Source organism: Pararge aegeria, chromosome 3, assembly GCF_905163445.1.
Source record: "Pararge aegeria chromosome 3, ilParAegt1.1, whole genome shotgun sequence".
NCBI lineage: Eukaryota > Metazoa > Arthropoda > Insecta > Lepidoptera > Nymphalidae > Pararge > Pararge aegeria.
In genome coordinates, this window is record NC_053182.1 from 15,886,702 (window position 1) to 15,900,763 (window position 14,062).

The 14,062-nt window shown below is 32.3% G+C and overlaps 2 protein-coding genes across 2 annotated transcripts; both read right to left on the reverse strand.

Moving 5' to 3' along the window:
• Nucleotides 1-1,159: 1,159 nt before the first annotated feature.
• LOC120637428 (mannose-P-dolichol utilization defect 1 protein homolog) lies at nucleotides 1,160-3,986 on the reverse strand. The gene is made up of 4 exons (XM_039909271.1): nucleotides 3,532-3,986; nucleotides 2,999-3,197; nucleotides 1,753-1,957; nucleotides 1,160-1,489 (listed from the first exon to the last, which is right to left on the reverse strand). The coding sequence occupies exons 1-4, from the start codon at nucleotides 3,617-3,619 to the stop codon at nucleotides 1,238-1,240; spliced, it is 744 nt and encodes a 247-aa protein (XP_039765205.1). The 5' UTR covers nucleotides 3,620-3,986; the 3' UTR covers nucleotides 1,160-1,237.
• A 4,250-nt stretch (nucleotides 3,987-8,236) lies between these two features.
• LOC120636390 (UPF0430 protein CG31712) lies at nucleotides 8,237-13,496 on the reverse strand. The gene is made up of 5 exons (XM_039907850.1): nucleotides 13,227-13,496; nucleotides 12,995-13,154; nucleotides 12,469-12,669; nucleotides 11,433-11,516; nucleotides 8,237-11,143 (listed from the first exon to the last, which is right to left on the reverse strand). The coding sequence occupies exons 1-5, from the start codon at nucleotides 13,379-13,381 to the stop codon at nucleotides 10,982-10,984; spliced, it is 762 nt and encodes a 253-aa protein (XP_039763784.1). The 5' UTR covers nucleotides 13,382-13,496; the 3' UTR covers nucleotides 8,237-10,981.
• Between the last annotated feature and the right edge of the window lie 566 nt (nucleotides 13,497-14,062).

Consider the following 14,062-nt stretch of genomic DNA (forward strand, 5'->3'; position numbering starts at 1 on the left):
GAAAACATTAATTCATTTTACAGAGTTTGTATTGGTATTACCAACAATATTCATTCAGGAGTTCTGCCCGCTCTTCTATCTTTCCAATCATAATTATCAATTATCAGATCTTAACAATATCTAAGCAAAACTAAAGTTGGTACTTTAAGTTTGTAGTATACAATTTTTTCCAGTGCAGTGCCATATAATCCGTTACATTACAGACATACAAGAATGAATAATATTTGTTTTGATTTCAGTATCAATTATACCCGCCAAAAATTTAATACTATTTATTACTAGCTTTTGCCCGCGACTTTGTCTGCGTTTGATTTTGTTTTTTCATGTGGCATTAAATTTAGCTGCAGTTCTAAAATAATTTAAAGTATTCAGTATCGCTAAAGCCTTAAATGAAGGGTTTGCTGCTGTCCGCTGAGGAGTTCTGTTCTCTATCTCCAACCACAGTTTGGGCAAAATTAAACACATATTATAACCTCTGTAGTACAAAAATAATTATTGAAATCGGTTATAATCAGAGATGGCAGAGATCACTTTTAGTGATAAGGTCGCCTTTTGCTTTTAATTTTTTGTTTAACTATATTTGTAATTTCTCCTTTATTACGCAATAAAGATGTTTAAATAAATAATAAATAAAATAATTTGTCGGAGTTATGGTGTAAAATCGTTAAGCACTTTCATCCCTTCTCCCAAAGGAACCAAACTTAATGTCGGGATAAGAAGTAATACTTGTAACACTTCCAAGAATATGTGTACAAAGTTTCATAAGGATCGGTTAAATAGTTTTTGCGTGAAAGCGTAACAAACAAACTTACATTTATAATATTATAGGTAGTAGGGATATTATACCTGTCATAACTTTTTTACATTGTATCACCTGCAGTACTGTGTAAGTCTCGTCAATAATTTAGTTCAGCTAAGAGAACTATGTTGTTTACATACGACGTAAAACAGAAGTGGCTAGACCGATTTTGATAGAATAGTTTGAACGTGTCCCCCCAAATGATGGACCCGGATGGTAGTGCTGCTATTATATTCCAGGATTGCCCCTGTTGTCAAGTAATGGGTTTAAATTGATGATTTTAGTGTGTTTGTTTATAAGAACTTACGCTAGATGACTAGGCGCATTGAACTACTAAAACGAGATAATGAAACAAAAACAAAAAGTCTATGAAAAAATGTATTTAAATACACTAAAGAAACAGTTATTTCAGTGAATTTGTTACTTCTTATAGAGCAACTATATGCGCTTCTTCTTTTTCTTATTTATATTCTTGTTAGCCTTAGGTACATTCCAATACCAGAATAGTTGCAAGACTAGGGCTCCATTGGCGATTGTTGATACACAATATGTAAGTATTATTATGAAATCGCCGGTTTCTTGGATGGATGTGAATATTCTTGCAATGCTGCCTCCAAACAAAAGAAGGCAAGTGACAGCAGATAGTTGACCTGTACTACCATTCTTGTAGTTTGTTATCACTTGAATGGACTGTAAAACAAAATAGGGTACATCAATAACAATCCTTTAACTATTAATATTATGTTTGTGCAGGTAACAAATGTCTTAATAACAACAGTTTATATTTTGTTCCCACAGAGCTGAGTGCTAAGATCTTGTTAGTGGAAAGTTCCAGGTACAATTAGGATTTTATAATTTTCTGAAGTTTAGTCGGATCTGTTTTATCTGATTGGAGGTGTTGTCTGTGTCTAGTTACCAAGTCCATGTTTATACTTAGAAAGAATTTAATTTACCTTAGCAATGACTATTATTGGAACATTAAGAGCTTGCATGTTCCACAGCACATCTTTGGGTACATGGCCACTGACTACAGCTGCAACAATTCCTACATAGGTAGCAAGGAATGCAGCAGCCTTGCCTGATGATCCACCATAATGTAACACCAGTGAAGCGATGATTGAAGTTTGTATTGCTAAAAATGTACCATCACCCCATGCACTGAAAAGAAAATCTATTACAAAATTCCATGATTGTAGGCAAGCATTGCATGACTGTGCTAAGAACTAGGCTAGGGTATAGTAAATACTAGATGGCCAACATAAATCTGAAGGTATTTGGTTCATTATTAACTGTATCACCTCTTTCTGATAATTGTCAAACAATATCTTAAAACTGAAGGTCTTCAGATAATTATAATTTCAACTAATCACCTAATCCTAGTCATCTTAAATATGAATTGTATTTAATAATGCATAATTCTAAATATATTATTAACATTTAATTTAACTAAACTAAATGTAACATGCAAAAATAATTTAAATTAATTATGGAATTAAAAGTTGTATACTTAATATGTGGTCAAATTGCTATTCGATAACAACATTCAAGATGGTGGGAATCAGCCAAAAAAATTACCATTAATTAACCATAACAGATGTGAATGTTATTTATTGCATGGGGTGTGATTGCTATTGTACCATTCATCAGGTTTCACAAGAAGAGACTGAAGTTTGTATTGAATCACACAGATATGTATATGAAATGTTCACATACATCATGTGCCATGAACACTTGCAGTAAGTCAAATATTATTTAGAATATTTCTTTAAGCTTTTCAGTAAAATACCTATAAATTATTACCAAATTTCTAAAAATGCAAATCAATTTTATAGAGAAGCTAACAATAGTAGTTTGTAACCTATACATTCCCTTATTATTATTTTATAATATGGGTTCCTTCAAATTAAGATAGTGATCTTCTGTTTATGAATCCCTCACCTTAGGCTGCATCATAACTTAGGTACCATCATGTGTGAATGCAGTCAAGCACGGGTTTACTAATAAATTTAATCAAAATTAATTTCTTATTAAGTACTTTACTTTATATAGGAATGCCACTGGATTACTATAAATAGTTATTTACATTGTATGCAGTTGACCATTCTTCCAAATATATCTCTTCCATTGAGTTTCCTGAGACTAAGGTTCAATGTTTATTTAAGTAGTAACCACTATTTAGATGAGGTGTTAGTTTTTTACCTGAATGGAAATTTCATAATGTAACTGTAGGCAAAGTTTGCAGTTATCGCAAATAACTCCAAATAAACTCCATAAATATTTATACCCTCTGCACTCTTGTTACCAACTATTTTCAAAATCTGTGGAACCTTCACAAGCATTGAGCCAGCGATTAAACCAAAACCCAGTCCTTTGCTTAATGTTGCTTTGAAACATGGTTCTGAAAACAAGCAAGCATTGAATTTACTTTAATTTACAATGTAATATATAACCTGAAACTTCATCCATATTTGTTTTAGTATTGTTTAGAATTCAACAGAGGTTTTTTTTAAATATTAGTATAGACTAGCACTGCCTGCTGCATCACAGAAGTGAAATATTTGCTACTACTAATGTTACATATGTGAAAAAGGGGGATACATCCACTTGAACTCAGTCTAGAATCTATAAAATTAATTAGAGGAGTTCTTTGGATAAAATCTGGGCCTAGGGTTAGAAGAATACAATCACAACCAGAATATTCAGCATACATCAAGAGTAAATGTGTTACATACCATCCAGAAAATTGTTCTTGATAAAATATTCATTGTAGCATTTTTCCGATAGGACGGACAGTATCAATCCTTTTAGAAATTCAGCCATTTTGGCTTTTTGAGAGTATTTGGACTTAACTCACTTAATTTAACTTATTATTTAATACATGATTCTATAATTCGAAAACAGTTAATCGTGCAGACACTGCAGTCTTCTAAAAATTAGAAAAAGCGAAGTGATATCGACCGAATAACTTCGCTGAACAACTGAATGTTAAGTGCCACATAAAATGTAGATCTACGATTATGTGATAACAATGATAATTTTATCCATACAACTGAGAACTATCAGTACACACTCGACACTGATAGTTCTGATAATAATCAATTTATGCCTTTGGCGTTCGATCTATTTGGCGTTTCAGCTTTCAACATCGGAAACATCAGAAAAGGTGACGTGACGGTTGCATCAATTCCAATTCTCAATTTTGACAAATGACAGTAATCTGACGTTGCTATCGATGAAGTTCTGTACGATTTGATTATGCTTTCTCTAATAATTTAGCATAATAATTTTGGCACGCCCGTCAAGTTTCGTATTTTATGGGTACAATTTAATACAGATAATGTAGGTATATCATTGATGGGTACACCGCAACTACACATGCCACGCATAACTTACACATGAATATTGCCAGTCGTGTAGAATGTAAAATGCCAGTCGTGTAGATGGTAATAATTTAATGAAATAGAAATAAAATATCTAATGTTTTATATCATAAATTATAATAAATGACCGTACAGCATTGCCGCTAACTATCAACTCTAACATAGAAGATTCTCTAAGATAATCGAATAGGTTCACTATTATAACGCTAATACAAAAAACACATACGATCCCTATATAAGCAGTCAAATTATCATCCCGAATAAGACGAAGCTTATTGATCCAATCTAAGAGAATTTAATAAATTTTTAATTAAAGAACTTAGTTAATAGGATAACTAGAGTAATAGTTAAGTTTCACCAACTCACTGGTCATAATACGTCATGTTGTCGGTAAAGCACTTTTTCATATTATATTCTTATTTCAATGCTAGATGATGAAGATTCAGAAGCAGAAGTAGACCGGAAAGCCCATATTATTTGGACTCAAAATTAAAACATAGTTTCGTGATTCGGGACCATATTATTGAAAAAAATCCTTTTGAGAACGGATGATTTTTAATTTCTTTCAAACATAATATAATAATATTGAACTATTCGAAAATTATTATAGAGTATCAAGAAAAGTTTTTCAATAATTAAACTGTCTACTAAGACTGCAAAAACAACATGCAACATTTGAAATCCCAAATGACTATTTGAGATTAAAAAACGGACCACGAGTACTGACATGAACAGCACGAGTCGACAAGTCGCACCGTTCCGCTCCGTTACAGCGGCCCATATCAGACTGTTTGCTGGACTGTCCGCGTGTTTATATATTTTATTTGAAAGAACGATACGGAGTCTAAGATTTCTAGTACTGGCCAATTCAGCGTCAGCTCTTTTACACTCCACCTCAGAGGACACGCACCCTTAGTGGTGATCGGCATATTTATTTAACTTAAAGAATTGCCAACCGACAAAACGTCTTAGGGCACTGTATCTCAGCAAATATTCTGTCACCAACTTTCAATATTTTCTAACGTAGCTTAATGTCCACAAAGATAAAAAATAGGCCTACTCGGTATTAAAATCGGTTAATTAGTTAGAGCGTCACTTGCGTCAGGAGTCGTTATGGTAAAGGGGAAATAAAAAGAAAACGAAGGTAAACTGCGTCTTTATTAAATTTGATAAGATGCGGTTTGTCAAAGATCTTGTGCTTGTAGTAATTTGCAGAATTCTAATACTAATAAAGCGCAAGGAGAATAATGCAAATCCCAATGTTTTCGGCTGTGAAGGACAAAATAATATAAGCTACACATTTTGGCAATCCAGCGACGCGACGCCACGCTTGTTTAGTTAAATCAATTCTCTGTATTTTGTATGCCCAGAAATATCATAGTATCTTAAGTAATGAGTTCTTGGCAAACGTATAAAGAGTTGACTTAACATGCGAGGCACTGCGTTGAGATAGGACGGCGTGTTGCTTAATTAGAAAAGCCGCCAATGTAACATTTGAACATTAAGTGCGTGTTTATTGAGCGTTTTATTTTAAGGGATCAGGTATTTGATATAATAGGATTCGATAATTATCTGAACGGGATTACACACTTGTTGCAAAATAAATGGTATATGAATAATGGGATAAAGCATTTGACTCAAGGAAACTGTAGCCTAGGAATAAAATATTAGTGCTGCTGCTCTATTAACATGCAATGATGAACTTTTACAAAATCTAGCCTATTTACTTATATATAATTTAATTTTATTGACATATAATAATAGAATAATATTATCTATACAAAACCTTCTACTTTCACAATCTAATGCAAAATTCTTTTAAAATCTGAGTGCAAAGGAGGAATATAATAATATGCTGAGGATGGTTCGTAGTTTTAAGTAAACAATCAACGTTCTTATTTGAAGCTTTGTTTAAATTTATTCTGCCTGTCGATTTAAAAGAGGTTTGAATATTTTGGTTACTTTTGCCAAAATAGCGGCCACCCATGAAACTATGTTCATCGATAGCTGGCATCAATACAAATAAGTATAATTTATGCTCAAAATCGTCAACTCCATGTCGTATTATAGCGAAATCAGTGGTTAATAGAACCTAAACTGCAAATAGTTGCTTTAATGGTACAAACGTAGAATTTTATGCCAGGCAGCTATTTTGGGCAGGACAAAATAGCGGAAATTAGGTAAGCTAGTCTTAATACCCCGTTATAATAGGTAATTCAAACCCCTTTGTAATTAATGCTTATGCTAAGCAATTTTTGGCATCAGTATAAATCTGCTGAAATTCGGCATACCTGTCTAACTGCACTGACAACACACTTATTTGATACAATAAATCAAGTCTAGTCATGCGTAATCAGTTTACAAATTGACAACATTCGAATGCATCAAATAATTATAAATAATTTTAAAAGAATTTTTTCTCTGACCTTTGCATACAAATGCATACTCTAAGTTAACATAGCTGAAATTACTGTAATTTGACTTAAGAAGTTATTTCTATTTACAATTGCTGGTAAGTTAATGAATTTTTAATAGAATAAAAAAACAAATCAGTCTAAAAATTAAGATGTTGGTGTGAATGCATAAACACACAAAGTGGTGGCTTTCCGACAAGAGTATGAAATGTGCATAAAATATATAAAAAAAACTTAGAATGTCTATGAACAATTCGGCAAAAGGTATACAATCAAAGCTGTCGGTTAACATCATTAGTATGGCGCAGCTGTTTTACACCACTCTGTGGTCATCACCATATTATGCATAAGTCTTGTTGTTTAAAAAAATATATGTATGTTGCGTCTATCATCTGCCATTAAATAAATAATGGAACGTTCGGAGATTGTCGGTTTCTATGATAGGTCTGTTGTTTTGGACGTTTGCACTTAGTCGGGTAGAAAATCGGTGATAAATATTGACCATTTATCTCTATTACCACTGGGCTTATGTCACTTTGTATTTTCTCCAATTTATTGAATTCTTTTGGCTCTGTAAGCTGTGAAACTGTAATACGAGTATCGACGGAACTAAAATTTGAATTATTCAAAACTCTTTGATAGTTCCAGAGACATGCCAACGCTTGTAATGGTGTCAAATTTCAGCTGTCATTAGTTTGAGGACATCTAGTCCACTGGTAATAGTAGGTCGGTGGTAATATAAAAGTTAAAGTACAGTAGTGTTATAAGAGCAAGTTTACATGTAAACTTACTTCGAATATGCGCTGACGTAAATTGTACTAAGAGGTCAGCCACTAGTGTGGCTTATCGAATCAAATCAACTTAACTTTTGAGTAACGTAAATCTGTTAAATTTGTATGAAAAACTTTACTTATGGGTTTTCACAAATAACGTGGATGAGACGTTAGTTAACATGAAAACTTAGAACTAGCGCTACTGACCGCACCGATCTTGCTTGACCAGTCACATTGTACAATGTCATCATTGTTTTTCTTATAACTATCTGCGCAGCCGCTTCACACCTCTTTACTACTTACTTCAGTCCAGCCAACGTTGGGCCCTATTCATAAATTACGCCACGAGTTAAGGTAGTAGAAAGGTGTAACCCACTGTCATAAGGTCATTAAAAATTAAATTCGTGACGTAATTTATGTGTGACCTCTAAGTAACTGCATTAGAACTGAGAGCGCAGTGTGAGATTTGTACCATACCTGCCTATTCGATCGCATTAATGTTAACTAAGTTTTATATGGACTTGAAAGAACGCCATCTAGTAAAAAATACTGGGAAACAGTATTGTCACTAAATGTCGCTTTTTTGATTCCCCACAAACCAGTTAAATTCCACGCAATAGAATACTTAGTAGAAAATCTCATGCCGCAGTTATGCCAACGGCCCAAAAACTGTTCCAAGACTGAAATTCTTATTCTGACTATGTAGAGATATAATCCATTTTTTCTTACATGTCTTATTTTGTAAACAAACTTTTCATTACTTTTTATTGTAAAGTATGTTTTAAAAATAGATGAAAAACCAATGGGTTTAAAGAAATGCATAAAAACATTTAAAAGAAAACAGACTGGGGGAAATTAAGAGAGGGAATGTATGATTTTATATTTTTTTATATATTTTCAAAACGATCTTTACTCTAAAAAGTATCAGTATGAGACATGTTAGAAAAAAATTAGTTTACAAGATCGTATAATTACTACAGAATTATAAAGTGTGCTTAAATAATTTATTATTTAGGAAGCAATTTTGAAATGAACGTCTTAGCGCTACCATATCTTCAGACCAAGAGATGGCGGCCTTTGAGCAATCTATCTAGACTTTTATAAACTTATGAAAACTCAGTTCAAGATTATGCGAAAAAAAAGTCGATACCTATAAAAGATTATTGCGCAAATCGAACCTGCTAAGATACTGCAAAGGGACAACATATTGTATTTTAAAGATAATTTTATAAAGTTTCTACAAATTGATAAAGAAAATATTAAACGTCTAACAAGTAGCAGGTTCTATTACCGCGAAAAACGTTATTGAAACACTTCTGAAATCTGAAAACTTTCAAATAGTTTGAAATACTCTCAATGTCTCAAACGGATTTCTAAGATTAGAACTTCCTATCTCTAATGCTACAGCAAGAATAATCAATTTATATACGAATTATAGATAATGCAAACAGTGACAATATGAAGTAATTTTTTTGTTAATGTTTTGACAGTTTTTACTGCAGCACATATTATTTAGACAATTAGCCAAAATGCTTATGCTTAGATGCAATGATCATTGAGAACTTATAATAATTGATTAATATAAAAAAAAAATATTCTAATTAATCAACTATTCCTACATAACAATTATCTAGTCACATTTAAAACTATACAAATGGATATGAATGAAACCAGATCAGACTGATGCATCTTCGACGTCAATTTAATACAATTACTTTGTTCTGCTAAACAGTATTTCAAGGCTTAAAGTTTATCTTTGTTGAGGGTAATCGAATAGCGTGAGATATGATTTATGAAATATACTTCCACCTTGAAGTACGAGGTTTTACAAAATAACGGAAATACTAGCAGGGAAATAGAGTATATTTACAAAGTCTAATATTGCTGTTACTCGATTCGAATACTTGTATTTTCGGTGTGACGGTTTTCGTCATAATGTTTTGTTCACGACGAAAAGGCAATATTTTAAAATAGAATATTTTACATTCTTGATATTTTATTGACTTCGTCATTATTTCCTTGCAACTTTTACAACTATTCATTCTATTGCTCTTGTTTCATAAAAAGCTTTCGTGGTATTATATTATTATTAGTTCTAGATAGTTCAAATTCAGTCAAACGCTAATCTGGTTCCCCTTGTATATGAAAATACACGAGAATCATAGTTTGTTAAGAGCAAAGTGCTTATTGTTCTACACATTCAAATCTTCTTGAATTAACTTATAAATCTTGAGCAGACGTACACACGTGGTGGGATCATAAGTGCCATCTATGGCCTACTTGAATGAAGATATTTTTGACCTTGTTGATATATTGTGTTAAATAATTAAAGTTGACTATTTATTTTCACAACACCACCTATTGATACCACAGAGTGTGGTTGGCAAAAATAATTGGTCAACCAATTTGTTTTTATCATAACATGATTACAATATTTACGGTTCTATTAAAATATTAAGGCAATATTAAAGAGAAGACATATTCCCTAATTAACATTGGAACATTGGCAATTTCAATGATAATAATTAATATTTTCGAAGTGTTGTAAACGTGATCATTTATGATGACACCACTGAAACAATTCATGGTGTCTTTTTAGATGAATGAAACCAACACGATTCATCATCGTGACAATTTAATTTATAGACCAAATGAGTACTTGAACTAAAATATTATATTCATTTTATACAATTCAAATATTGAAAACAACAAAAAAAAACAATTGAAACAATTAGCGGACAAATGTAACTATAGCATTTATACTAATCTGTGTTCAATATAAATATTATTATCAGAGGCGTAACTGAAGTGAGCTCGGTGCTATTTGCGTGCAGGCTACACAAAACTGTGTCAAAAAAAAGATAAAAAGTAGGTGAGCTATTGAATACTTGCTAATAGCCAGTTTACTTTTTAGATTATATTGTTTATCTATGAATGTGCTGTAAATAATGTTCACAATCACAAAGCCAATGCTAAAATACTGGCTCTTGATTTCCTGAAATCTTTGTTTGTCATTCCTTTTTTCAGCCTTGGTGACACTTTTGTAACGGATGTCACTCATGCCAAGCTACGCCATTGCTTCTAAGCTATGTCAACTGTAGACAATCATTACAATAATGTTCTTACAAATAATTGCATGGATAGTGTCATAACCAGAATGTGCGTAATTAAACACATTACAAGTATTTGTACATCTGGAACCTAAAATGAATGTGCAGTGCACAAACCATTCAAATTATAGTATCTATTCTTTAGGGGCACAACCAAAACCTTGGCCCATTTAATTAAAGTATACTATATTTGTAGCTTAATTTTTATTTTATGAACATATGTATTTTTGTATCATGAATACACATACAGAAATATTGAAAAAGCTGAATATGAATGAAATCTGATGATTTTATAGTAACTCTTACAGCACAACAATTACAATAAACATTTGAGATATTCATAATCCGTTCAAATATTCATAATCCGTTCAAATAACACATAGTGTTGTATTTTTTTATAAGATTTCTTTAAAACTTTCGCATAAAATTCCAGTTATACCACTATCCAAATTATATCTAATTTAGATATATTACTAGCTATATGATTCCCTACAATTATAACACATCAGAGTGGCTTCAGTGAAAATGACAATTTGGGTCTCGAATTGTTTTTCCCTAGGATTTTCTTTTGTTCCTCTTTTATTCGCTTTTCTTGTTCTCTTTTCAGTTTTTGCCTCTCTTCATCCATTTTACGCTGTTCTTCGATCATTGCTAATCTCTCTTCAGCCTGTAAAGATTTTATTTAATTAAAGACAAGTTTCCAATCCAAGTCTAGAAATTTATTAAAGGTGCCCTAGGTGAATAGCAGGTGAAGATATTTAATTATATAATACTAATATTGAGCTAGCTGTAAATTACTTAAAAATACAACCATTTAAGCAATATGATGACATATTTTGGCAGTGAAGTGACTTAATAATGTTGTTTACTGACATTACATTTTATGTTAGTTTTCCGGGGCTGGGCTGGAGCAAAATTAAACTTACTTCACTATAATATTGGTTGAGTTATCTTACCAGCTTACGCTGCGCTTCTTCAATCTTTTTATTGTTTTCAGCCATGATATCCTCCAACTCTTTCCTTTTACGAGCTTCTTCCTCCTGTTTGATAGAAACAGTATATTAACATAATGTAACATAAATAAAAGCTTACACAACAAATATTATTTCAAACAAAGTAATTTATAAATACATTAACAATGATACATGTAAATGACAAGTGCTAAGATTAAAATAAATGTATTTATTTAATTGAAATAATAAATGATTTGTTTCATCTTAATTTCCTAGTCATTGAATATAAATTTTATTCACATTTATTTTACAATTCTTTATAATAATAATAATAATAATAATAATGTGTGTATTATTTCCTACATTTTGCTAGGAAAACAACAAATAGAATAGTTTTATTTTCTACAAATCATACAACATGTGAGCTGTGTACATAATATAATTGTATGATTTCTCTGATATAACAGATGTTTTTTTATACAAAAAATAGGTTCAAAAATACCTTCAGCTGCCACGGCTGGATCCTCAAGCGGCATCTCCTTAAAACTCTTAGAGGTCTTCGGGCTCTTGATCAGTCTTCTGACCTGACTTATAGACTACGTGACTGCCAGGGACAGTCAAGTGAACAATTTTAAAATTCTAGCCAGTCACCTCTATGGCGTTAACGATACAACAAATTGTACATGAAGTCTGCCTTGTAGGTGCATAAATACATGCATGTTGTAACTGATTGCAATATGAAATTACATTTGAAAAGCTTTTTCAATGAGTGAACAGTTTAACAATTCAAGAAAAATTTCTTGTAAGCACTCGAACTACACCTGACTGGACCTTTAACAGATATGATCGAAAGAATTCTTTTATTAGTTTGCTGGGGTTCATACATTGTCGATATAATAATCATAGAACATTATATGGAGTATGTGTATGCGGGAACAAATCAAATTGTTCCCTGGGGTAGAGGAGTGTGCGTCACATGTAAGAGCAACATAACACGCATTGCTTTTACACATGACTGGTAAATGAAAAACATAGTTACCTGTCTTGCTAGCTCCTCCTGTCGCTGCTGTTCCCTTTGCCTTTCAAGTTCCTCCATCATCTCTTTTTCCATCTTCCGTTTTGCTTCTTCAACTCTTTTAGCTACTTCTTGCTCTATTTCATCTTTGCGTTTCTCAAGTTCTTCCTCCACTTTCTTCTTGACAAGAAGTTCAATTCTCTTCGCAGCTTCTTCTTCAACAACCTATAAAAAAAATTAAAATTAATTAATAGCAAAGAATTATCAAAAGTCCAACTAATTCAATTATGTAAAAATTAGGTTGTGGCAATAATGTTTTTCTATTGTATAGCTTGTACTATGAGCAATCAATCTATTATAGTGGTGAGGGCCCATTCTTGCACTTCAAATCTGTCTGTATAAACAAGTCTGTTCACAGTCTTTGGAAGCTAGCCTTTAATTTTAATAAGAACACAAATACAATTTGCTAGTTAGTTTTATCTAAACGCTGAAAATATATCATAATATCAAAAGTATAAAATCATAGAAATTATTACAGATATGTGTATACCTTTTGTTCGGCTTCTCTAACCCGCCTTTGTCTTTCCATTTCTGCCAGGCGATCAACTTCATCCATTTTGCTGCGTCCTTTAGTCTTTTTCGTACCATGCCTACTGCCTTCATACGAGCCATCTGTACTAGAAGATGAAGATGCCGAGTGAGATCTTTTCCTGAAATATCCATTATTAGTTTATACAGAGAATAGTTTGATGGACAGAATAAACTTTGGCAGCAAGAAATACCGTGATTTGGAACTCCGTTCTCTGATCTTCTCGGCATGTTTAGAAGTTCTGCTCCGAGACGACGACCGATCTTTAGAACGGCTCTTCTTCCTTGAATGTTTGCTACTTTTGTGGTGACGCCTAGGCGTTTTACTTCGAGATCTCGATCGACCCATATTGAACACTACTTAATTGCTAAGATTTATGCATTGATTATTAATTGCAAATTAATAAACACGATTGTAAAACTTCACAAATGAACGCATTCCATTTTTTTTTTTACATGTAAAACACAGATTAGATACTACGTTATAGATCAAAGAGTATAATATAAAAGTGACAATAACTATTATCAAACTGCAGCCACAGCAATACTGGATTAATTAAGTTGGATTGGTATTGAAAAAAATATCAAATTAATTTATACATGGTGTTTATTTTATGCCTAGGTACTTGATGTACCATAAACATCAAGTCTGTCTATTTCTAGTGACTCTACCACCGGTACGGAAGGCAGATTCTACAGAAACGCCGACAAGAAACTCAGCAGTTGCTCCTTTTCAATATTTTCATCGTCTACAATATTTATTGTCTTACGAGAGATGTAAGCAGAGCGAAGTGCTTAAAGCAACCTTGTTGTCAAGAAATCTAGTAATTGGTTAGTAGCATCTGTACCTCTCTCAGACAATACAGACGATATGCATTCGTCACTCCATTTGTATATACCTACTATATACCTACTAAGTCGTTGTTTTGATTTTTGAGTTTATAGATTAAACTGTAGGATAACATTTTAAAACCTCAATTAAAAATCACATAATATTATCTCAATAGGCAAACGGACAATTACTTCAAAT

Excerpts from the sequence above, each read along its gene's own strand:
- LOC120637428 (XM_039909271.1), bottom strand. The coding sequence starts at position 3,619 with ATGGCTGAATTTCTAAAAGGATTGATACTGTCCGTCCTATCGGAAAAA. Across the intron at positions 1,958-2,998 it reads ATTATGAAATTTCCATTCAG|TGCATGGGGTGATGGTACAT; the intron begins GTAAAAAACTAA and ends TTTTCTTTTCAG. Across the intron at positions 1,490-1,752 it reads CAATAATAGTCATTGCTAAG|TCCATTCAAGTGATAACAAA; the intron begins GTAAATTAAATT and ends TTTGTTTTACAG.
- LOC120636390 (XM_039907850.1), bottom strand. The coding sequence starts at position 13,381 with ATGGGTCGATCGAGATCTCGAAGTAAAACGCCTAGGCGTCACCACAAA. Across the intron at positions 13,155-13,226 it reads GAACGGAGTTCCAAATCACG|GAAAAGATCTCACTCGGCAT; the intron begins GTATTTCTTGCT and ends TGGATATTTCAG. Across the intron at positions 11,517-12,468 it reads AGGAGGAGCTAGCAAGACAG|GAGGAAGAAGCTCGTAAAAG; the intron begins GTAACTATGTTT and ends TCTATCAAACAG.